Below are 26255 nucleotides of genomic sequence, written 5' to 3' on the forward strand. Positions count from 1 at the left end.
TGGACTAGCAAGCATTCCAATGCTATTTGCAAGGCCACTAAGTAACCCAATATCTTCCCCATGAAAAAATGCACATGGATTTGGTCCATGAAATTGGACATTTTGTGTGTGTATAATAAGTATGACAATAGATAAGCATTAAAAAAAAAGAAAAAGAAAAAGAAAAAGTATGACAATAGATTCATAAAGCACAAAAATGCATTATCAATAATGAGGAGTGCTAAAGAAGATCATTGTAAATAAATATACCGACCCAAAATTATTCTTTGGTTGAATGTGACTCAAGTATCAATTGAATTTCTACAAACATGAATATATAAAAATAGTATGCAAATCTAATATCATGAAAGGATTTTTTTTTTTTTTTAATAACAAAAGGATAGAAGGGCCAAGCCAATGTTGATGTCAATGAGACTAACATTTTAGATAGGTTGCAAAAGACATGTAAATTTTTTATTGTCAAACCATCACTTTTATTGTATATCTGTGGATAATTCAATTGTTACAATGAAAAAAAGAGAGATTTGAATCCTAACATCTTTATTAGAAATATCAAAAAATGTCAAATGATATGTAAACTTTTTATTACCTTCATATTTATTTTTTTCCAATCATGTTGCTTGACGTTCTCATTATGTTTTATTTCATCTTCTTGTGCCATTCAAATACATCGGTCTTCACCAAAGTCCAAGTGATAATCAAGCACTCATGTATTATCATATCTTATGACAAGCACCATGGATGGTAATCACTGTAGATTTTTTTTTTTAATCCAAATGGAAATTTTCTTTTTATTTTGCAAATGGAATGTTTTTATTTTATGTTAGTGAACACTTAAAAAAAAAAAATTATTAATACAATAAGATTTGAAATCCATAACATCCCTTACTAACTTTCATAGTGCCTACTTTTTATCACTATATCAAGATATCTATGAGTTTCTTTTTTATGTATACATATTCAAACCCAAACTCTTTTTTTTTTGAAAAAAAAAAATTCACTAGTTGAGCAAACAAGAATTCATTGTTAATGGAAACTTAATTGAGCTTAACAAGAGCTTGTTTTGCATCAGACGATGTGTATTTTCTTCAAAGAATGATCATATTTACTTAACCAAAAATATTTCATTATTTATCAAGGAAGGCAAAGCTCTGAGTTTTAGGTTTGGTTAGAAGAAGTATAGGATGACGTTGCTTCAATTTTAATTCATGACATTTCTTATTAGTTTCTCTACAATAAAATTAAAGAAATGCTTTTTTTTTCCCCATAACAAATCCTAGATGATAGATTTTTACTTGAAGTGACCGGTGAGTAAGAAAGAAATTTCAGTGGTATATTCATATTAAAACTAATAACAACCTACCGCGTAGAAAATTTGTTGTAAACAGTAGCATTTCTCATAAAATTGTCATTCTTCGTTGAAAAAAAAAAAATTTGTATGCCATTTTTTCTTACTAAAACATGTAATTTTTTCAATTAAAAAAAAAGTATCATAAGTGCCGTCTCACTCAGTTTATATATATATATATATATATGTATTTTTTTTTTTTTTTTTGCCAGTTTTGTTGTCTTTGCAAACATATTCGTTATGTTGCAAAACACATTAATTATGTTATTACGTGATGTCATTTGGATCTAGAGTGGTAACTCAATTCTCATAAACTTGAGTTCTACAAAAGAAAAAAACATATAATTATATATATATATATATATATATATTTTTTTTTTTTAAAAGTTGCGAGAAAAGAAAAAGAAAAAGAAAAAACCATTTTTTCACAGAACGGCAACTCGTTTCATAATTAATATTCAACGAAGAGTTATTGCCACGTCACCATCTTCCTCAAAAAAATTAAATTTGGTTCTTGAGTCGAGTCGAGTAGAGCTCGTTATTATTACTTTGATTGTTAATAAGAATCTCTCACTCTCTCTCTCTCTCTCTCTCTCTTTGCTTCAGATTTAACTACAAACAATAAGAATTATTACAGATCGATTGAATTTCGAGGTAAGCTCTTTCTCAAATCGAATCTCAGCCCTCTATTTCTCTCTTTTTTTATTTCTACATTTCTCACTTCAATTTCTCTCTCTGTTTGGTTCCCTAGAATTCGAGGGAAAACATAAGAAAAAAAGAAGAAGTAAGAAAACCGAAATTCTCTATTTGTCTACTTTTTAGATTAAGCTCAGACTTTGATTTAGCTTCTTTTGGAGTGAGATTTCGTCAAACTCAGATCTATGACTCCATTTTTTTTTATCTTTTTCGTTAGTGATTGAATTAGTCTCTTTTGATTCTTTCTGTATTTTCTTTGAACGTGTTGTGAATTTGAATTTGCAGATCTGAGATTGGCGGTGCATAGATCTCTTAAATATGTGTTTTTTTTTTTAAAAGCCTTTTGAGTTATAGTTTAGTCTGTTAGGCTTTGTTTGTTTCCTAGGAAAATTTCCTTTCATTTGAGGCTCTGTATATGTCAATTGTACTGTGAGTCTAAGATCCCATTACCTGAAAATTGCGATGTTGCAATTCTCTGAAGATTGTGAATAGTTGCACAGTACTCTGGGTTTGATTTGGAATTCCCCAATTTGGTGTGTTGTGAAAGCTGTTTCATTTGTGGGTTTATGGAATTGTATTATTTGTAATGTATTCAATGATGAATAAGGAATTAGACAGAAGAATTGGAATGCGGGTTTCAATCCCAATTCAAAAGTGGTTGAGCTGTGTGTGTGTTTTATTGTATTATTTGGGTTATTCTTGGTTGAACTTCTTATTTATGGTGTTAACCGGATTTTTCATTTTGTAGGTGCTTGATATAACCTTTATCGCTGCCTTTTTCAACTGGTGGTTGCTGGTTCTTATTTCTCAATAAATCAAGATGGTAAAGGCTTTGACCTCTCTTGGTGTACTTTTCTCATATGCTGTATATCTCATTGAATATAGAAACTTTTGCTTGCATTGTATTATTTGGTCTATGTATTGGAATTGATACATTCAAGATTATGCAAGATTATACATGAAAGATCCTTTTTTGGCTCTCTTTTTGCTAGTTTTTTCCTTATCTTATGTGTGTGTTCTGAATGAAATTGTGGGGTTTGAAATTAGTCATTTACAATAATTCAGTACTTGTTATGAGTCGAATCTCTTTACAGAAAATTTCATTGGCGCTTTCTTGAATGGTGTTGAATTTTTGAACACCTGAATCTTGATGTTAATAAATATTTGTGTTGCCACAAAATTATGGATGATCTATAACGCCTTGATTGATTGATAGTTGCATGAGTTCATATAGTAATATGTGATCTGGATTTATCGAAAAAGTAATGAAAAATTCATGATAGACTGATGAAGGATACTTGAATGTTTTATTTAACTAAAGTAGCCTTTGCTGTTACCAAAAAAATATGTACTTTTTATTTTGTTAAAATTTTATATGCAAGTTTTGTCCCCTAGGAGAGGGGGGGGGGGGGAGGGGAAATTTGAATTAGTGACATTAGATTGATATTACTACCAGAATTGCAAGTGGTTGATTAAGTGTGCTATATCTTGCCCTTATACATACTTGAGATATTGTTGCTAAATAAACAGATTGAATGTGTATATATATATTATTCAAGTTAGACATACTGCATACAAAGGAAGGATGCCCAATTTTCTTTACTGCACTTTATATGTACAAATGAAATGCTCTAGTTCCTTTATTGAAAATAAAAGGCAAAGACCATGTTGCTGCCGTTTTTAAGCTTGGTCTATGTTCTATCCCAAGATATTGGCTTTTATCATTTATATCAACTATGTTCCAACATGGAGTGAGAAGTCATGAACTTGCTCTAATATGAGTAGTAGCCCGCTGTTTTTTTGTCTTCTTAAAGCATTCTGCAAGACTGTTTATTCAGGTCTGGACCCAGCTTGGCTGCTGTTTAATTCATTTTTGCCACATGTTTTATTTTATTTATTTTTCGAGTTTTATAATCTTAATGTATAACCTGTAGGAATTTTTTGATTTCTTTACTTGTTTAATTGTTTGTGATAGTGCTTCTAAATCACCTTTTATCTGTGATATAGGTTGTTCTTGCTGCTTCCATTGTAGGCAAGTCTGGGAAAGGTGAGTTTTTACTTGTTACTTACATTTAACACTTTCTTTTTTTTACTTGTCAAAAAAAAAAAAAAATCTCATAAATTATATTTTGGTTTTTTTTTTTCATTCTATTTTATGATGCTTTAAATATACATCTCCCCACTCATTCACATTGATTTATAATGTTTCTATGATGCATCTCATGAAACATTAGTAGAAGTAGTATAAGAGGACATGACAATTAAGGTAGTAACCGAGAGTATAACTTTGGAAAAAATAGAATGGTAGAAAAGAATACATGTGACTGACCCTGATTAGCCTGCTGAGCATTTATCTTTCTACTTTTATTTTATTAATGTTTATTCTTACATAATTTTATTTTTTGGCAGTGCTGGTTTCTAGGCAGTTTGTGGATATGTCTCGTATTAGAATTGAGGGCCTACTTGCAGCTTTTCCCAAGTTGGTAGGAACAGGAAAACAGCATACATATATTGAGACGGAAAATGTGCGCTATGTGTACCAGCCCATCGAGGCTTTGTACTTGCTGCTTGTGACAAACAAACAGAGCAACATCCTTGAAGACTTGGAGACTCTGAGGATGCTCTCTAAGCTTGTATCCTTTTCTTGACGGTTTATTATTATCTTTCAATTTCCTAAAATTAAATGTGTTGTTTTTTAAGTGTAAGATTACTTTCATCATTGCATGGATGTAGGGATTTGCTTCCCTTGCTCCTTTTTTGTGCCTGGCATGTTCATACCTCTCATTCCTTCACAAGTGTGTGATGCATACCTTTTTTTCCCCTTCATTTTATGGACTGTTAGTTTCATCAATATAATCTGGCCCTTTCCCCATGGTTGCATTGATAGGCCACCCAGAGAAACCTAAACTTTCAAGATTGCCGTTAACATGAATATGCAATATTTGAAATTATAAACGAATCTTATTAGGGGAAAACTATCTTGGAGAAAAATAATGATATTTTGAGACTATCAATTACACTAGACCATTAGAGATCCTAAGTGGGTCTTTATTGAATTTAGACCATTATTCTAGACTTATTTTCTCCCTGCATTTTATTTCCCTTGAGCCTTGTGTATTTTCATCTCTTCTGGCATGCCACAGAAACTTCACTTCCAATTTTTACAATTTCAGAGGTGACTTTTCTGTGGCAGGCTGGTTGCTTTTTAAGAAATTTACATCTGAGATGCTGATAAAATAGATTGATGTAAAAAATGTCGATGGAGAAATTAATTTTATTCCTTAAAAATATTTAGGTACCTGAATATTCTTATTCTCTAGATGAAGAGGGTATATGCAAGACAGCTTTTGAGCTGATTTTTGCTTTTGATGAAGTCATCTCTCTTGGGCACAAGGAAAATGTAACTGTTGCACAGGTTAAGCAGTACTGTGAGATGGAGAGTCATGAAGAGAAGTTGCACAAGCTGGTATTGCAGAGCAAGATTAATGAAACTAAGGATGTTATGAAGCGCAAAGCCAGTGAGATTGACAAAAGCAAGGTAGGTTTTTGTCCTAATTATCTTCCTTCTATTAGTTTCCTTTATTGATTAGATCCGTCCCTTATAAGATTCTTGTACATATTCTGCAGATTGAGAAGGGCAGAGGTGATAAGGGAGGGTTTATGTCTTTACAGTCAATGGGCTCTGGAAGGATTGAGAATAACTTTAGTGATATGAGCATATCTAGTGGTGGTGGTGGTGGTTTTGGAAGTGGTTCTGGGTTTGGATTGAACACTGATATTGAATCCTTTTCTACCAAGTCAAAAGGTTTGTGCTTATTTGTCTGCATGAATTCTACAAAAATGCCCCACTTTTTATCAGTTGGGGATGATGCTGATGTGTGGTACATGCTTAAGTTTGTGTGGGTCATCTATCAGTATATGTTGTAAACAAGTAGTTCATACTTTGTTCATCTAAAATGTTACGTATGCATTAACCTCTAGAAGCAAGGATTTTAATCCAAGTACATTTTTTCACTGTAATTTTAATGTTTCCATTGTCTTCTCTTTGTGATCTTAGGTCTACCTTTTCTGGAATCTTTTTTATCATTATTTGTTTTTAGGTTGGATGCATATTTATGAGTTTAATTAGAATACTTCTGATAGTGTCTTCCCCAATCCTTAGGCCGTCCACCTTCATCAGCAACTGCTCCTCCAAAAGGTCTTGGCATGCAGCTTGGTAAGTCTCAAAAGACAAACCAGTTCTTGGAATCTTTGAAAGCAGAAGGCGAAGTCATTCTCGAGGATGTGCAGCCGAAAGCTAGTCAGTCCAGATCAGCTGCTCCACCACTAACTGATCCCATCACTTTGACTGTTGAGGAGAAACTCAATGTGACGCTGAAACGAGATGGTGGAGTCAGTAACTTCGATGTGCAGGGGACATTGGGACTCCAAATTCTTAACCAAGAAGATGGGCATATCCAAGTTCAGGTACTGTGTGTGTGTGTGTGTGTGTTTGTTTCGGTGTTTGTGTGTTTATGGATGCCTGTGCTCATTATCTTAGTATTCTGTTACTGTAATATTATTGTTTGAACAAAGTTTGGCTCCAAAAATGTTTGGAGCTGTATTCTCCAACCCATTATGCGGCAATTTATAAGTCTATTTATGTGTATGTTTTAAACAAGTCACATGACTCATTAACAAAGTCATGTGACTAAAATTACACATGGATGATCTCTTCAATAGCCACATGGTGGGTTGGGGAAAAAATAGCTCCAAACATGTTTGGAGCCAAATGTTTTCCTTATTTTTAGAGTGAAATTAACTTGAGCATGAAACTTCCTCAACCTCAAATGACTCAAAGTAGAAATACTCACCAGTAATAGGAAATTGGGTATACTATTGGTTTGTATTTTAAACACTATATGGTCCTCATCATGATAAACTTCTATAGTTGCATTTTATTTCCAGATGTTAATTTGTAATGTGTTTTCTGCTATATCTGTTTTAAGAATCTGTTTCTGGTGCATTATGTGAACAAGCGGTGGTTGGCATTATACTTTTCTTCATTGCATTTATTTTTTTTCATGCTTATTTTACAGATTGAAACTGGTGGGAATCCAGGCATCCTTTTCAAAACGCATCCTAACATGAACAAAGAATTATTTTCCAATGAAAATATTTTAGGCCTTAAGGACCCCAATAGGCCTTTCCCCACTGGTCAGAGTGGTGATGCAGGAGGTGTTGGTCTTTTGAAGTGGAGAATGCAAACCACAGATGAGTCGATTGTGCCATTGACAAGTGGGTTCAAATCTTACACTTTTCATCTTCTCTGTGTATTATTTGTGTTGTATGCTCTAAACGTTTACATGAATCGTTGTATGTTGCAGTCAACTGCTGGCCCTCCATTTCTGGAAATGAAACTTATGTCAGCATTGAATATGAAGCTTCATCAGTGTTTGATCTGCGAAATGTTGTGATCTCGGTACCTCTTCCAGCTCTTCGAGAAGCACCTAATGTCAGACAGGTTGATGGTGAATGGAGGTGAGAAATTCAATGTTTTTTTTAATTGATTATATTCTAGTTTATAAATCATTGTCGAGGGTTACTATAACTTATAGGTTATGGATTCCTTGACTAAAGGTTTCGTTGTCATCTAGTATTATGCGATGTGTGCCACGAGTTTGAATGTTATGAAATACTTGTAGGTTTTACAAGAATGTTTTCAAAATTCATAATTATGGTAGCGGAGACTTGATTGACATGAAATATTGTCCAATGCCAAAATCTTCTTTTGTTACATCAGATTGAGAAAATATTGTTAAAATTGTATGATTTTTTAATCATTAGGTGGATTCAAAACATTGTAACATATTTATTTTCCTTTCCTTTATCTGCTATAATTACCTTTTGTATTTCTTTAAATGAAGCATCATGTATTCACCACTTTTGACTTGCAGGTATGACTCAAGAAATTCCTTTTTGGAATGGTCCATACTTCTTATTGATGACTCAAACCGCAGGTCTGTAAACCTCGGATGCCTTTCTTCTCTTCAAAACTTCCCATGTTATTAAAAAAAATCCATGTTATGGATATCTTATATACTGGTACTTATGGTTTGTTCTATCTCATTATTGAATCATTGACAGTGGATCAATGGAATTTGTCGTTCCCCCAGCAGATTCATCTGTGTTTTTCCCCATATCTGTGCAATTCTCAGCTACTAATACATTCAGTGACCTGAAGGTTTGCCTTTCCTTCTTATTTGATGTTCCGATTTGGCATGGTTTTAGTCATGGTCATTGCTACATCTGATCTTTTAGATGACTTTTTTTATTGGATCAATCTTATTCAGTACACACTGGTAGCCCTTTGTAAAAGTACTTTGTATATAATTCGTCTGGTTTTATTCATGAATCTCTGGTCTGATGAAAATATAAGTTTGAACCTCTTCTGAACTCTCTGAGTGAAAATCAAAAGATTCAGTTTCTCTTTATCAAAGACCATCTCGCATCAGTGAAATTAGAACTATATGCAAATTCTTTGTTGCATGAAATTTCAACCTCAACATATATGTTCTCAATGAGTTTCTTGTAGATCTTTATTTTCAATGGTGCCATTATGAGAAATGGCACCATTTGCATGGATAGCTTCGTTTTTTCATTTCTCTTTGAAGTACTATTTGGGGCAATAGATATTTACTTTTAGATGCTATTAAGGAAAAGTTGGAGCCATATCTCCACAAAGTGTCTATGTATATAAGCTAGTGGTTTTCTTTTGATTTGTTGATTTGCCCATCACCTATTCTTCCTTACATTTGAGGCCCTTTATGAACCTTTCAAATATAAATTCCTTGTGCAGGTTTTGAATGTCATCCCTATCAAGGGTGGAGCACCTCCCAAGTTTGCTCAAAGAACACAGTTGATTACAGACAATTACCAAGTGGTGTGACAGGTTTTTATTTGTTACTGGATTATGAGTATTTAAAAATGAATCAGCAGTTTTCTTCCATTTTTGTACCTTTTTCTCTCAAAAAGTGAGATCTGTGATGCTGGACTTGTTATTTTCACTGATATGAACCTCATTCTCCTCAATTTAGGATGTTTATGTGGGTTCTTTCTGGTTCCTACTTTCTCGGTTGTTGTATATGTGCGACTTATTCTGCATTCCAATTCTGTCAAGTCCAGATTCTGTGAATCTATTTTTTGCTATGCAGAGTGTTACAAACCTAAGCAATTTTGTTGAGTTCGTCTCCAAATCTTTATTCTACAAATTATTGTGCCTTCTTCCTTTGTTCAGCTTTGTCCTAAATTTGAATCCTTGTCTATTGCTGCTGACATACTGTGAGTACGATTGAACTAAATAAAAATGCACAAAAGTCGAAACATGGATCCATTCGTTGAATATTAATAATCCTTGCAAAAGAATAAGTAGTCGTGGTGTTGACATGTATGAGGAAAAGAAAAACTAAATTACTCAAGTAGTTCATGAATAAGTTTGAGATTGTTTGACAAGAAAATGAACCAAGCTTGAATATAATCTAGCTTGACAATGAGTTTGAGCTTGACTTGTGTTTGAAATAAATATAAATGAACCAATCATAAATTTTTAATGCTTGATTCAGTTTGACTTGATTGTAGCCTTAATACACACAAAAAAGGAATTTTATTTGACAGAAATTTAAATGCTGTCATGTCATGTGCCCAAATTAGAACCAACAAATTCTATGCCCCAACACAGAAGGGTTGTTCGCAGTCTTTGGTTTGGAGCCATGGTCATTTGTTTTTGTTCCTTAAAATGGCAAATGTTACAGTTCACAATGTAGCCTCTTGGCAATGTCTTATATTGCTAGGGGGCCATCATAATTTCTATTTTGCCGCCTTGGGATTTTGTTAGTCAAATGGAAATGGAAAGCCCACCGTGTTATATACAAAAACATCAAACTTTGTAAAACCAAATGTTTTGGACCAGTACGATTGTTTTCAGTAAATTCTAACATAAGTCAAGAAAGTTCTATTTTTATTTTACTTTTTTTATGGGAATAAATTTTTATTCATTAACGCTATATTTGAATCAAAGTAAAATATTTCTCGAAATAGTTCATAGAATGGTAAAACATGTCGCATTACACATCATCCAATGTGACAGATGTTTTATGTTTTACCAAAAACAATTCCATTGCTTCATGTCCATAAACTATTGCCTCAAAATCCAAAAAGTAAAGCCCTCGCACATGGAGTTAAGACATAAAAAGGTGAAAGAGAAAATGACCTGTAGAAAAATTGTCTTGTGGAGTAGTAAAGCCAAGTGAATCAAATAGTCTAGAATGACATCATATAGGAATGATAAGATTGAATGAATTAACCAAGAGCTTTATAATTCAAATTGCTAGTATTTTTAACGAAGACATCTAAGTTTTAAATTTCTCTCTTCTATTGTAATTATCAAATTATTAAAAAAAATAGAATGTATTAGTTTTTGGTTAGGATATAATATGCGTATGTTGCATGTTGAGCATACGTTTGAAAATGTTGCAAGTAGGTATTAGTCAATTAAAAACTTTACCGGTTAAAGTTAATTTCCTAGCGTTTCTAATGAAGATTTTTCAGGTTAAAATCATCCCATTATTACTATTGAATTTACGAACAAAAAATAAAATCTAATTTAATACTCTTATCCAATATCAATATTCTGTACATAAAACGAATTTTATTCACAAAGCTTCTTAAAAATATTTATTAAATGTTTTATGTACTAAACTAGTAATATAATTAAATTTAATCCTTAAAAAAAAAAATCAAATTTGAGAAGAATAAATGTATAATATATAATGAAGAACAAAGTTTTCACCATGAAGTGGATTGGAAGAATTTTCCTCTAAACTAGTTTAGAGATAAATTTTTTCCTTTAATAATGTGTTTATAAATATGTTTTATTATTTATTTATTTTTATGTGTGTATCTATGTTATATAATTAAGGGTTCGGTTAATGTATGCCCTAAGGGCACACATTAAACCATTAATTTTAAGAAACATTTTCTCGAAAATTGAAAAAGCTATTAATACTTTTTCAATTTTTGAGAAATTTTTTTTTCAAAAATGAAAATTATTATGTACCCTTAAGACACATATTAGCAAAATCCATTAATTAAAAATAAATAAGAAGAAGGGAAAAAAAAAAAACTTGTTACCAGTTTAGCAAGAGCAATGCTAAATACACCAAAAAAGAAAGAAAGAGAAATTGATTACATTTTGGTTCTTATTTGAGTCTATAAATATGTCAATTTTTTTTTTTAGGAAAGTGTCAAAATTTTTTTTTTTTGAATTTAGAGAATTACTCATTTACCAAAGTAAGCTATACATTCCCAAAAATTCACAAACCCCAGAGGCAAGGCTGTTTCAGACATTTTAACCAGCTGAATACAATCATAAATTCATATGGTAAATAGAGATGCCAAATCTGGACCGTTGATTGAAATCAGGTGGTGCACTGTACATTACAAACTCCATTCACAATCGCTCTGCGACCTCTGTAGCCTGAACCTGTTTTTTGTTGTTTGGTGTTGCGTTGTTCGAGCTTTCTTCGCTAAGCAGTGATACTCAACCCTTCTCTCTCTCTCTCTCTCTCATCAAGGTAACTAAACTCTCGTTGTATATATATATATATATATATATATATATATATGTATGTATGTATGTATTTTTTTTTTTCACTTAGATTAGATCCATTCACGCATTCATTCCTTTTGTTCGATCGTGTTTGGTGTTTTCCGATTGGGTATTCATAGAACAAAACATTACAAGTACAACTTACATTTAAAGGGGTTTTTCGTTTGTGTGTGGTGTTGGTTATTGTATGAGATGATTGGACTTTTTCTAATGTTTTGATATTCATTTGCTTGTCATTCCGATTTGGCTAAATGGACTTGGAATTAGAAATAAAGGGTTAGATTGTTTTTATATGGAAAAATTTTACATGGGTCCCGTTTGATTTCCCCAAAAATGGGTTTTTTATTTTTTATTTATTTTTTTTATAAATTTTGTGGAACATAATATTTTCTGGGAATTTTTCTCTTGTTTGTTTGGTTGCTGGGAAAAAAAATTTAGTTAGAGAAGAATATGAACATGGGTTCTGTTTGTTTTCTTGTATTTATTTATTTATTTTTTGTGGATTGGATTTTCCGGGAAATGGGGATTTTTTTTCTTTGTTGGATTGATGGGGAAACAGGAGTAAAAATGAAAGAGTAGAATTGTTTTTATGACTAATTTTCTATGCCCAAGAAAAATTGACAGGTTTTGGGAAAGTTTTATATTGAGGCAAGAGGGACCTAGCTTCTTATTGTTGGAAAAATGTTTTTATCTTCAGTTTTGTTTTGATGGAAATTCTTGTGGGTTTAAAGTTTTTTCATAAAATTGAAAAGGAAAATTTCAGAGTGTGTAATGTGATAAATCATAAATGGGCTGTTTGGGGGATGGCTTTTCTAAAGTTTTGTTCTTTGCAGTTCCTGTGTAGCAAATGGCAATGAGGAAATTCTACAGCGAGATCAAGGGCCTGAAGGTGAAGGAGGTGCCTGAACATGTGAAGCCGATGCTTTCCACCAACTATTTGAAGAATGCATTTCAGAGATGGCTGGACAACTACCATGCCAAGTACATTCAAACCAGCTCCGTTGAGCCGCTCCTCCATGTCTGCTATGGTGGAATGATCTTTTCCTACCTGGTTGCACTCCCTGAGGAACGCCGCCACCTTAAGCACCAGGAGCATGCCAAGGAGCATGGAGGGCACTGATGATCAATTTATTGCAGGTGCTTACTCGAATGAGTAATTATGGGGTTTATTTTATTTTTATATTTTTTTTCCTGATAGATATTTGTGATTTCTGATTGAAGGCAGGTATTAAATCATTGATGCTTAATTTTTGGGTTTTGTTGGTGTTTGTGTCTATTTTAGGAGTACTGTGATATTTCGTTGCTTTGATCATCGGATATTATTGATGAGGTATAATGATATTGGATGAATGCATGTTTTTAGTAGGAATGTTTGATTATTGTATTTTATTTTATTGGTGGTTTTTGAATTTGTGAATGTGGATTTTGTGTGCTTGTAGAGAATTGCATTTGGTGTTTTTGTAGATGGATTTTGTAAATGCATGTTGGATATGATTGTCAATAATTGATTAATGACAATTTTAAATGGGTGATGGCGTATATATACACACCTTAGGGCCTGTTGCTTGGGTTGTCATCACAAATGAGGGAGAAGCTTCTTAGGATATAAGTTTGATCTATTTAAGCTTTAAATTCAAGAAGAAATGCCAAATATATTCTCATGTGTCCCATGTATAGTTTCTTGGTGGAGAAGAGTCCATTTTAGATTCTTTGCTTTAGTTGACAGATTTTGATCCTGCAAGTGAATTCTGTTTTGAAAGCATTATATTAGTGTTAGAGCCTCTAGATTTGGGCACTACTTACAATGAGAAAGGAATGAACATAAAAGGGCAAAGGAATGAGGAGAAAAGAGGTAATAATTTACCATTCCTTGTTTGCTTACGCAAGAAAATGTGGACAGATTTTGACAAAGTACTGGAGTAATTGTGAATTACTTGTTATTTTGCTGTCTAAGATGAGTTACAGACAAAGAGAGCAATTGTAGTGTGTAACGATTTCACTATGTCTAAAGAAAGGGAGAGCTGTTCTTATTAGAAAAGAAAAAAGTTTGTTTGCAAAGGCGATGTGAATAATGTTGCTAATAAAATATACTAAGAGAACTTGTTAAATTGACATTTAAGTTTACAATACAACCTGCTCAGGTCTTTTCTCTTTCCCCTCGCGAAGCTAGGTTTAGTGCACACTGGACCTTATGTAGACTATTTCAATGAGTTATAGCCTTCTTCTTTCCCCCTGCTAAGCTAGGTTTAGTGCACACTGAACCTTACCCAGACTATTACAATGAGCTATAGCTCAATTGGCACTTCCTTCTCCCATAAAAATGGGATGGAGGGTGAGGTTGTGGGTTCAAGACCCACTGTATGTGTGTAATTTATGAGTAAAAAGATGAAGGAAATGTGTTGTAATCTATAAGAAGCTAGTTAGAGAAAGTGTTTTGTCTTTTGGTTACGGTTGGTAATTATCCTTGGAAACCCCTTTTTTAGATGTCAATTATCCCCAAATATTATTTATCTTGGATTTCTCAAAGATTCAATAACACTTTAGTGATATTCTATAGTGTTTCTTATTTACAGCTCAAAGCAATTGTTTTGATTGTGGATTACAATTCCATTAAGCCCGTAGTACTTGGTTCAATGACTTTGTGTGTGTGTGTGTGTGCGCGCGCGCGCGTGTTTGTTGAATTCCCTTATGTTTCCACTTCTGGTATTTTTTTTTTGATAGGTAATATGAATATTATTAAATCAAACTGAAAACAAATGAAAGCCAATACAAGGTGTTCATGATGGTGAGCACAAGGAAAAGCAACAAACAAACAAATATCAACAAAGAACAAGAAAAAACTTAAAGAGCAATACTAAGAGAAGAAATAAACTCGACGATAGTGGAGCAATCCGAGAAGCCTCAACACCTAGACCAATCAAATAAAGTCTTCTGGCATAGAGCTTGTAATTGAACCAAGGATTTCTTGGTATCCTCAAAAGAGCGCCGATTTCTTTCCTTCCAAACAATCCACATCAAACAACCAGGAACCATATTCCATATGTTTGAATTAAATTTTCTCAGCCAAAAACTCCAACAATACACCAAGCTTTCCACATTGCCTGGCATGACCCATTGAGTCCCAAAGATTTGAAACATATAAACCCACAGAGAATGAGCTACTGGACAGTGGAGGAGAAGATGAAATCTCAAATTCCATATTCCATTGTTACCACCCTCCTGGTAGCATAAAACATTAGAAATGCAAGCTTCCTTGTCATTAGAACACATACACAACTCAGGATAGAGCCTTTTAAGTGAGTTACATCCAACCCACTTATCATGCCAAAAGAGAATACGAGTGCCATCCCCCACCACAAAGGCCACATGGTTGGAGAAACTCTCCCACCCATCATGAATACCATGCCACGGACCACATCCGTGGGCCCTTCTACATATTTTAGTAGTCCACCCCCCTTGACCCTCACTATATTTAGATGCAATAACCCTCCTCCAAAGGTGTGTGCCTTCTCGCCCAAACCTCCATAACCATTTCCCTAATAAGGCTTTATTAAAATGCACTAACTTCCTGATCCCCAAACCACCCAAATCTATGGGTAAACACACCTTCTCCCAAGCCACCAATGGATATTTGAAACACTCCTCTGAAGATCCCCATAAAAACTTTCTTTGAATACGCTCCAATCTATTAGCCACAGCAATAGGAATGACAAATAATGATAGATAGTACATAGGAAGCCTAGAAAGAGTACTTTGCACCAGGGTAAGTCTACCCCCCTTTGATAAATAAAGACGCTTCTAACCTGAGAGTTTCTTCTCCATCCTCTCCAAAATAGGATTCCACACAGATGCTGATTTGTAAGGGGTGCCCAACGGCATACCTAGGTATTTAATAGGCAGACTACCCATCCTACATCCAAGAATTGTAGCCAACGCCTCTATATTTCCAACCTCCCCTACCGGAACGATCTCACTCTTCCCCGCATTAACTTTCAAACCAGTAAAAGCTTTGAAGCAAGTCAATGCTAGCCTAATGGACAACAACTGATCTCTAGATGCATCACAAAACAAAATGGTATCATCTGCAAACAGCAAGTGTGAAATACGTACCCCTATAGAGTTAATAGGCCCCACAAGAAAACCACGAAGCAGACCACAACCCTCAGTTTTCTTCAGCATCCTACTTAGGACTTCCATAATAAGAAGGAAAAGAAGAGGGGACAACGGATCACCTTGTCTCAACCCACGAGAGCTTCCAAAAAAGCCCACCAGAGATCCATTCACAATAATAGAGAAGCGAACAGTAGTTATACAAGCCTTAATCCACCCCCTCCATCTCGCCTCAAAACCCATCCTATCCAACAGATAAAACAATGCATCCCAATTCACATGGTCATAGCCTTTCTCAATGTCCAATTTGCAAACCACCTTGGGAACATGACTCTTCAATTTGCTGACTAGACACTCATTAGCAATAAGCACTGAATCCAAAATTTGTTTCCCACCAACAAAAGCATTTTGAGACTCAAAGCTGAGACTATCTAGCACAACCCTCAATCTATTTGCCAACACCTTAGACAACAGCTTGTACACACTCCAACATTTTTGAAAAAAAGCCATGGTGAAGCCATCTGGACCAGGTGCTTTATCCCCCTCCATCTCCATCAAAACTTGGGTCACCTCTTCTTTAGAGAACTCCCTACCAAACTACAATTTATATTTAACTCAGTTCAGTCCTTTTGTTAGGGGTGTGGGTAAATGCTGGTTGTCAGTTCAAGTACATATGACTTTCTGTCAATTGGCATTGAGGATGATCTGAAGCTTAAGGTTGAACACCAAAGCAAGTGTTTTTGGAATTTAGTGCTAGGGGTGAGGGTGGGATTGTGTGGGCCCCATTCCAGCCTAGCTGAGCCAAGTGTTTGGCTCATGGGCTTAGCTTATATAACAGATTAGTGTTTTCAAGCTCCACTTGAGCTTTAATTAAGTCTAGATATTCTTGTTTAAACTTGGCTTTGCCACTGCTGAGCAGTCTCTAGATAATTTAACTAAGTTGCTTGAAAGTTTCTCAAGTCCTCAATGAGCTGTCTGGTTTTGATTTAATATTCTGAAGTCATAGTAGAAAAGATGTTATGCTGTGCAGTTGATAGCATCATCATGTGAGAGGTCATGTTATATTTGTTTTTCATCACTTGAAGGCAGCCTTTTGGTGAGAAAATGCTTATATTTAATTGGCAGAGGATGTGTATTACTGCTAGAAGAGTTCTTTGTTGTTATAACATACTAAACTTAAAAATTTTTCATACCCCAAGGGGCAGCATAATCAGCTAGGGACCACACCTCTTGTGGTGTGGAGTCATTAGTTCGAATATCCCCTTCTCCCTCCCCCTTTGGCCAAATCTTGTTCTTGAGCCTTATTTGATTTTGAAGTCATGATTTTAGCTTGGTCATTTACTAAATTAGAAGCTTGTCATAAAGAAAGTCCTAGACATTTAGCACCTCAGTTTTTTATGCAGCTCTAAGATTAACTTTGTGCATTGATTGAATTTTTAAATATCTTGTTAGTGCTCCATTGATCAAAAGAGAGAAGTTAAGACTCGTAGGGATGTTGACTATTATGGTTGTGATACATCTTTATCTGAAACACGTCCATGTCATGTGAAATTTCAGTGTAAAAAGAATATGTTGAAAATCTGTATTTGTAGATGCATGTTCAACAAATAAATTTTGATAAAACCAAAGAGGTCTATGATATGCAACAATAGAAATGTCTCCATTAGTCTTTGTAATCAAATGAATAACTAACTTGGTTTTCATGCCTTTTACTTTACTGTCACAGAAATCATTCTTGTCTCAGTTCTTTCACTCTTGTTTTGTTTGGCTTGTTACAATGCGTGTACCTAATACTTTTTGTTTCTTCTATGTGCAGGTTCCCCAGTCTTGGTTGGGAGACCGTTGAAATGCTTATCGTTCTTTGGTTTTGATATCTGGAAATTGTTAACAGAGAAATACTGTTCTTAATTGCATGCCAGCATTAAGCACAATAAGATCCACATGAACGATGTTATTTTAGTTGGATTGCTGAAAAAAAATGTGTATCAGGGGAATTATGCTTTGTTACTTTATTTGGTTTGATTGCTGATTCCTGTTGATTAGATGATATTGTCTTGTTGCTTCTATTGTTACTTGTTATGTGGGGTTTTTAAAACATTCTGCCAAATCTTATATTTTGGATTTTTGTACTAATTGGTGATTTGGAGGTAAGAAGTATTTACGGGTATGGTAGTGTTATTATGCACTGCATTGATCATAAATGAATTTCTTTCCAAATTTTTGGTGTTCTCTCTGGGGAAAGAGAACAGAAATCTAAAAAACATTTTAGTCCCTTCAGCTTTGATTGTGGTGTCATTGATTTGTGGTCTATGGAGTATGGAGAATGGAGATTCAAACGTTCAGATTGCCATACCGTTGGTTCAATATGCTTCATATTTACAATTACTTCTCAAAAAAAAAAAAAACCTCTAAATTTTCTAGTTGTGATAAATTTGATCCTCCCTGGTTTTAATTTACCATAAAATTCTATAAGATAAATCCTCATGAATATGTCGAGAACTTAAAAAAAAAAAAAAAATAATTAATTTCATAAATTTGTGTCTTCTTCACGTTTTTTTGTTTGTTTCTGGCCCGAGACGTTGCCGGCACAAGCTTAGTGTCTGTTTGGATCACGTTTCTTCACCTGCGTTTTTGCCTTTTTTTTTTTTTTTTTTGGACCAGCATTGTACTGTTTATGGGATATGAACAGTGCATTTAGGCAAAATTACAGTGTTTTCAGCTATGAAGCACGGGTGCAGGTACGGGTACGGGTGCGGGACTCGGCAATTTTTGAAAAAAGTGGGTGCGGGTGCGGCGGGACTTGGCAATTAAAAAATTATTAAAAATATTTTTATTTATATTTTCTATATATTTTTACTATTAAAATATTCTTAAAAAACATATTACTAATTTACTATGCCTTGATTCACAAAACAAAGAAAGAAAAAAGCAAGAAACACAAAACACAACACAAAACCAAAAAGAAAACACAAAAGAAGCAACAAATATTCAAAATAAAATTAAGGAAGGATAGATTTAGGGTTTTTGGGTTTCATTTAGACCTGATTTCGGCTGTTGCAGCATGATTCGAGGACTGTTTCGGCCGTTTCGGTCGCCGGCCGATACGGACCGATATGGCTGAAATAGCCCGATTCTGGCCGAATCGGCCCAAATCTGCTCGAATCGGCGCCGCGTCTGCGCGAGTTGGTGGGAAAAATAAGATGCCACGTGGCCGACGCGGTTGGACGCCGCACCGACGCGCGAGCAGCGGCGTCCCTCGCGCGTCGGCGAGTCCCGCCGCGTCGGACGCGAGTGCGGCACCTCCGGTGCCACGTCCGTGCATCCCAGGTTTTCAGCAGTGAATAGTAGCCTTGAAATTATTTTTTTATTGTTTCCAGCAATAAGTTTTCAGTTTTTAACAAAATAAGCAGTATCCAAACACACAATTAGTGCCATGAGATCTTCCCTTCAAATTTGCAATTTAAATAAAAGGATTTTGAAGTTTTTAAAACAATTTAAAAGCCTAAAAGAATTGTGACATGTAAGTTTGCTCTATTATTTATTATTATTTAAATAATTGATGTGACATGATGGTTTTAAGGTTTTAATTAGTGGAATTATAATATGACATCATCTGAACAATTTATTTTAAGATAAAAGGTGTAGATTAAAATAACTCTAAATAGAAAAGTTCTCTGAAAACTTCAAAAAATCTAAATCTTTAAATAAGGGGTATTTAAATCGTCAATGTATTCTTTAGAAACACGAAGAGGTACTAATATGTTAACTTACTTCTTAGAAACATGTTAAGAGCTTTATAATCTACTTATTCTTATGAGAAAATTAATAAGGGTTTGAATTTCCTCTTACTTATTAAAAAAAAGAAAAGAAAAGAAAAAAAAAAGAAAAGATTTTGATACGCTAATAAGCCATTCCCTTCAAACTTCTAAAGTAATAATTTATATAAATGTTTGTGGATCAGTGTTTTCTTTTTTGGTTATTGCCATGCTTTACCCTCTAAGTGGGTATACCGGTATAGTAATATTTATTTTTCATTCTTTAATGAATACACTATAGACATTTTTCTCCGAAACTATCCTAGCACAAGACAAACGGTGAGAGAACGGCGGAAAGTAAAAAAAAAAAAAAGAAAAGAAAGGAAAATTGAGATGTCAAAACAAGTTTCTCTTACATAATTTCCATGAGGCTTCTCAATTGTCAACACCCTTTAGAAAATGGATGCATTCAGTTCAGTTCCTGCACGACTCAAAAAGTTGGGGAGAAAAAAAAAAAAAGGAAGGAAAGCAGAAGATATCACCAAAATAGGACTAGTCTTTCAAGCTAATGCTGACCATTTAGAGAGATATTTCATTTTCCACTTACCAAGATAGACATTTATCTTTAATTTAATGAAAATTGAACATTATAAAATCATCTTCATGTAAATTCAAAGGTTAATCAATAGGTACATAGTAATTATATATTTTTTTTCAGTAAAGAGGTGCAAACTAGATTTAAAATATTTCAAAATTGAGCAATGTGGTCCCAAAAAACAACATAGTCTCTAAATGATGTTAGTTTTGTTAGATCCTTTCTCACCTGTCTTAGAAACCAAGTTGAGTTTAGGGACCAACTTGGTCAGTTTTGAAATGTTTTAAACTTGATTAACATCGGCTTAAAGTCGATAGTATATTAATGAAATTTACCTTTATTAATTTATTAGAGGCCAAAAAACCAGGTAATACGGAATTAATAAACGAATCTAGCTTTTTCCTTGTTTGTGTTGTGAATTCCACTAGAATTTGTACCAAAGAAAACTTTGGCAAGGAGACAAAAATATTGTCCTAGCAGACAAAGGGGGAGGAAGGAAACTTTTGCATGAGAACGCTATTACCGAAAAGGCAAAATTAGTCTATTCCCAAAGAACTAATGGCTTTGTAAATTTTAGTGTAGTTTTCCTGTTGGGTTCTTTAAATATTACTCTAAAACAAGCTCTTATACTTCTTTAGGCATATGTTTCAGGAACTTTTGGAATTAATTAATTTCTAGGTGTATTTCCTTTGCGGTGTTCTTTGTCAACTTTGCTTAATTTAATGCTTTGGCTTCTCCCAAGCCCACGCGGTTCCCGTTTAAGCTAAGGAAAATGGATTCCAGGCTCCAGTTGAGCTGTCTAAACAATTTCATATGATATAATATCACTAGAAAATTATAGTCATGACGTGACACTTTCCGAGCTTTTGGGACTAGTGTTCGCAAACATTTCCAAGAGACAGGAAATTGATCTTACTTTCGAAATTGAAGGAGCTTGGTGGTTTTGGCATATTGGGAATTGTCTTATCAGTGTTTTTTTCCTGGGCGTGGCTTCTGTCCAATACTTCTAGTGTATTGGATTCATTGTGATCATGATATGTATCCAAAAATAAACACGTGTCATGATCACAGTGGGTTCAATGTCACAGGATACTGGATAGAAGCCACGCATTTTTTTCCCTCCATCTTACTTCAAGCCAATGATTTCAAGAGATCCATCAAATAGAAATTTACTTACCAGTTATGAATGCTTCCTACATTTAGTTGATAATTTAATTTAAATGGTATTACATGTACAAAATTCATGAGATACACTACTTGTAAACTCTTTTTAAGTGTCTAAAATTCATGTAATTAATGTGAACATGACAAATAACTTTTATATGTTCAATTGTATAGTAGGAACTAAGAAGTTTCTGCTGAATTGCTTAGATGCATTTAGTAGTATTTTGTTCCAACATTACCTGACCTCTTCCTTGAATCTTCTCAACAATTTCATTCTTCCACACATGCAACTTTTAAGCTGTATATATAATGTATTACCTGCTCATTCTTCTTTAATAAGCCCTAAACTCTGAATCATATCAATTAGCAGAAAGAAACTTGAAATATATATACATCCTTTTTCTTGATTAAAAAAAACATGTTTTTCTCGAAGAAAGCTCTCTTCAACACTGCAAAGGTGGTGATACTAGTGTTCTTGATTTTTAATTTTATCACCACACCTATTGAGGCTGCTAGGCCTAGGCCTTTGCATTTGCATGACATGAAGTCAACACTTGTCGCAAACAAGGCACGATTTCCACAAAATCATGAAACACTTCCTATTTCTAGCCCTAACCCCTGCACTTACATCCCCACACCTGCTAAGGGACATTGCCATTAATGAGCAAACGGAGCTTTTCTCCTTTGTCTCACATTTAAATTCCACCATTTACTAGCATTCAGAATAGTATTATTAGGATACAAAAATGTCCTTGCAAAGTCGGCGGAGAGAGGAAGAAAATTTACTATCTATGTCACTAGTGTTCCACCTTTGCATGGGATAAACGCTACTTGACTAGTTTGGAAAGTTTTTTGTGACCCATTGTCGCCTACAAATTCAAAGTTTTTGTGGCCTCTCTTCATCGTTTTAATTTATGACACTTATGTGCGTTATTATAAAAAGCCTTGTAATTCATTGATATTGATTAATTATTTTCATTCTTAAAGAGGATCAAGGTTCAAATCCTCCCTCTTTACTATTATAATTGTTTATATAAAAAAAAAAGTTTACTACTGTGTTGGGAAAATTCTTCTTATCTTACTTTAATAACTCTTCTCCATTTACTTTAAAATGTAAAAGTTTTAGTCATTAATGAATTTATAATAAGTTCAAGTTATAGTTTAGCGGTAACGATATTTTTTATAGTATCCCATGTTTATGATTCGAACTCTATTCCTATTCCCTTCCCTGTCTATCTATCAAATAATAAGAAGGCATGCATGAAATTATTTCATTTAAAGTCTTATTTCATTAACAAGAATATATTATAGGTAGTTGATTTAAAATGACATGACATTATATACACTTCAATTTCATGGAAAACTAAATCATCACCCTTAACTTCATCCATCCAATCCATGCTCATTTGTTTGACATCTTTGGCACTCGACACACTAACAATGGATATATGCCCTAGGAACACCGTTCATTCGGAAGAAGATATTTGTCCAACATACAAATTTAGTCATTTGCTGTAAGATCCTACTTGTCCAATCACCAGGACGATCACTTTCCAATATTAGCATAAATATAAAAGGGTTTTATTAATGTAAGCCAAATGACATATGTTAGTAAATCATTTTAGAAAATTTTTTATGAAAAAAATGAAAAAGTAACTAATTAATTTGTCAATTTTTTCAATTTTTCATAAAAAGTTTTTTACCAAACCCGTTATAAAATCTAAAAATAAGTTAAAAGAACCAGTAAATGGTTTACTAGACGCTCACTTTTTTGATAGGACAATTATTGGTCAACATTTAATGTTTATGTAAATGGTACACATTTGCATGAGAAGTGTCCAATAATATACATTATTCAGCAAATGTTTACAATATCATATACATTTCCTTCTTAATATTTGCATACAAGAAATGAATACAAATAAATCAGCAGAATTCAGGAATGTTTGCATATAAGAAATGTTCAATGTTCCGCTTCATCGCCCCATCACCAAAGATCAATAACACTTTAGTGATATTCTATATCGTTTCTTATTTACAGCTCAAAGCAATTGTTTTGATTGTGGATTACAATTCCATTAAGCCTTTAGTACTTAGTTCAATGACTTTGTGTGTGTGCACGTGTGTATGTTGAATTCCCTTATGTTTCCACTTCTGGTATTTTCTTTGTCTACGATATATGGGCACCATGTGGTGTTTGTTAACGTTTCCTTTTTTGTGTTTCACTTAAAAAGGGAAAAAAAAAGTTGTAAAAAAAAATTACTAAAAGAGATAAAAAAGTTTGACAAAAACTGAAAAACTACCAAAAAACAGAAAAGTTACTAAAAAATTACCCAAAATTGTGTTGTTAACTTTCGCCGTAAGGTGCCCGTTAACACAAACTATATATTTAACTCAGTTCAGTCCTTTTGTTAGGGGTGTGGGTAAATGCTGGTTGTCAGTTCAAGTACATATGACTTGCTGTCAATTGGCATTGAGGATGAACACCAAAGCAAGGGTTTTTGGAATTTAGTGCTAGGGGTGAGGGTGGGATTTTGTGGGCCCCAATCAATCCTAGCTGAGCCAAGTGTTCGGCTCATGGGCTTAGCTTATATAATAGATTACTGTTTTCAAGCTCCACTTAAGCTTTAATTAAGTCTAGATATTCTTGTTTAAACTTGGCTTTGCCACTGCTGAGCAGTCTCTAGATAATTTATCTAAGTTGCTTGAAATTTCCTCAAGTCCTCAATGAGCTGTCTGGTTTTGATTTAATATTCCAGGAGTCATAGTGGAAAAGATGTTATGATGTGCAGTTGATAGCATCATCATGTGAGCAGTCGTGTTATATTTGTTTGTCATCACTTTAAGGCAGCCTTTTGGTGAGAAAATGCTTATATTTAATTGGCAGAGGATGTGTATTACTGCTAGAAGAGTTCTTTGTTGTTATAACATACTAAACTTAAAAATTTTTCATACCCCAAGGGGCAGCATAATCAGCTAGGGACCACGCCTCTTGTGGTGTGGAGTCATTAGTTCGAATATCCCCTTCTCCCTCCCCTTTTGGCCAAATCTTGTTCTTGAGCCTTATTTGATTTTGAAGTTGTGATTTTAGCTTGGCCATTTACTAAATTAGAAGCTTGTCATAAAGAAACTCCTAGACATTTAGCACCTCAGTTTTTTATGCAGCTCTAAGATTAACTTTGTGCATTGATTGAATTTTTAAATATCTTGTCAGTGCTCCATTGATCAAAAGAGAGAAGTTAAGACTCGTAGGGATGTTGACTATTATGGTTGTGATACATCTTTATCTGAAACACGTCTATGTCATGTGAAATTTCAGTGTAAAAAGAATATGTTGAAAATCTGTATTTGTAGATGCATGTTCAACAAATAAATTTTGATAAAACCAAAGAGGTCTATGATATGCAACAATAGAAATATGTCTCCATTAGTCATTGTAATCAAATGAACAACTAACTTGGTTTTCATGCCTTTTACTTTACTGTCACAGAAATCATTCTTATCTCAGTTCTTTCACTCTTGTTTTGTTTGGCTTGTTACAATGCGTGTACCTAATACTTTTTGTTTCTTCTATGTGCAGGTTCCCCAGTCTTGGTTGGGAGACCATTGAAATGCTTATCGTTCTTTGGTTTTGATATCTGGAAATTGTTAACAGAGAAATACTGTTCTTAATTGCATGCCAGCATTAAGCACAATAAGATCCACATGAACGATGTTATTTTAGTTGGATTGTTGAAAAAAATGTGTATCAGGGGAATTATGCTTTGTTACTTTATTTGGTTTGATTGCTGATTCCTGTTGATTAGATGATATTGTCTTGTTGCTTCTATTGTTACTTGTTATGTGGGGTTTTTAAAACATTCTGCCAAAACTTATATTTTGGATTTTTGTACTAATTGGTGATTTGGAGGTAAGAAGTATTTACGGGTATGGTAGTGTTATTATGCACTGCATTGATCATAAATGAATTTCTTTCCAAATTTTTGGTGTTCTCTCTGGGGAAAGAGAACAGAAATCTAAACTACATTTTAGTCCCTTCAGCTTTGATTGTGGTGTCATTGATTTGTGGTCTATGGAGTATGGAGAATGGAGATTCAAACGTCTCTTCGCCTGCGTTTTTGCCTTTTTTTTTTTATTTGGACCAGCACTGCACTGTTCATGAGATATGAACAGTGCATTTAGGCAAAACTACAGTGTTTTCATCAGTGAATAGTAGCCTTGAAATTAATTTTTTATTGTTTTCAGCAATAAGTTTTCAGTTTTTAACGAAATAAGCGGTATCTAAACATAATTAGTGCCATGAGATCTTTTCTTCAAGTTTGCAATTTAAATAAAATGATTTTGAAGTTTTTAAAACAATTTAAAAAACTAAAAAAATTGTGACATGTAAGTTTGCTCTATTTATTTATTATTATTTAAATAATTGATGTGACATGATGGTTTTAAGGTTTTAATTAGTGGAATTATAACATTACATCATCTGAATAATTTATTTTAAAATAAAAGGTGTAGATTAAAATAACTCTAAATAGTAAAGTTCCTTGAAAACTTTAAAGAATCTAAATCCTTAAATAAGGGGTATTTAAATTGTGAATGCTTTCTTTAGAAACACGAAGAGGTACTAATATGTTAAGTTACAAGATTCTTAGAAACATGTTATGAGCTTTATGATCTACTTATTCTTAGGGGAAAATTAATAAGGGTTAGAATTTCCTCTTACTTATTAAAAAAAGGAAAGAAAAGAAAAGATTGTGATACGCTAATAAGACATTCCCTTCAAACTTCTAAGGTAATAATTTATATAAATATTTGTGGATCAGTGTTTTCTTTTTTGGTTATTGCCATGCTTTACCCTTTAAGTGGGTATACCGGTATAGTAATATTTATTTTTCATTCTTTAATGAATATACTGTAGACATTTTTCTCCGAAACTATCCTAGC

At 33.7% G+C, this 26255-nt stretch overlaps 2 protein-coding genes across 4 annotated transcripts; both read left to right on the forward strand.

The window, feature by feature from the left end:
* The first annotated feature begins 1868 nt into the window (after positions 1-1868).
* On the forward strand, positions 1869-9294 carry LOC142643286 (coatomer subunit delta-like). The gene is made up of 12 exons (XM_075817835.1): positions 1869-2002; positions 2793-2867; positions 4052-4091; positions 4454-4677; positions 5340-5582; positions 5672-5849; positions 6207-6511; positions 7123-7321; positions 7411-7564; positions 7981-8043; positions 8171-8267; positions 8883-9294. Exons 2-12 carry the CDS (start codon positions 2865-2867, stop codon positions 8970-8972), a joined length of 1596 nt encoding a protein of 531 aa, XP_075673950.1. The 5' UTR covers positions 1869-2002; positions 2793-2864; the 3' UTR covers positions 8973-9294.
* Positions 9295-11514: 2220 nt separating this feature from the next.
* Positions 11515-25143, forward strand: LOC142643244 (uncharacterized). Of its 3 annotated transcripts, XR_012845829.1 has the most exons (4): positions 11515-11655; positions 12524-12827; positions 12973-13020; positions 17617-17842. XR_012845829.1 is itself a non-coding variant. In XM_075817785.1 (3 exons), exon 2 carries the CDS (start codon positions 12538-12540, stop codon positions 12808-12810), a length of 273 nt encoding a protein of 90 aa, XP_075673900.1. In that variant the 5' UTR covers positions 11515-11655; positions 12524-12537; the 3' UTR covers positions 12811-12827; positions 24895-25143. The 3 variants fall into 3 exon arrangements, 2 of the variants coding, with proteins under 2 accessions (XP_075673900.1, XP_075673899.1); XM_075817785.1 differs by lacking the exons at positions 12973-13020; positions 17617-17842 and adding an exon at positions 24895-25143; XM_075817784.1 differs by lacking the exon at positions 12973-13020 and having other exon boundaries at positions 17617-17933.
* The last annotated feature ends 1112 nt before the right edge of the window (positions 25144-26255 follow it).

The sequence above is a fragment of the Castanea sativa genome, chromosome 7 (assembly GCF_040712315.1).
Source record: "Castanea sativa cultivar Marrone di Chiusa Pesio chromosome 7, ASM4071231v1".
Classification (NCBI taxonomy): Eukaryota; Viridiplantae; Streptophyta; class Magnoliopsida; order Fagales; family Fagaceae; genus Castanea; species Castanea sativa.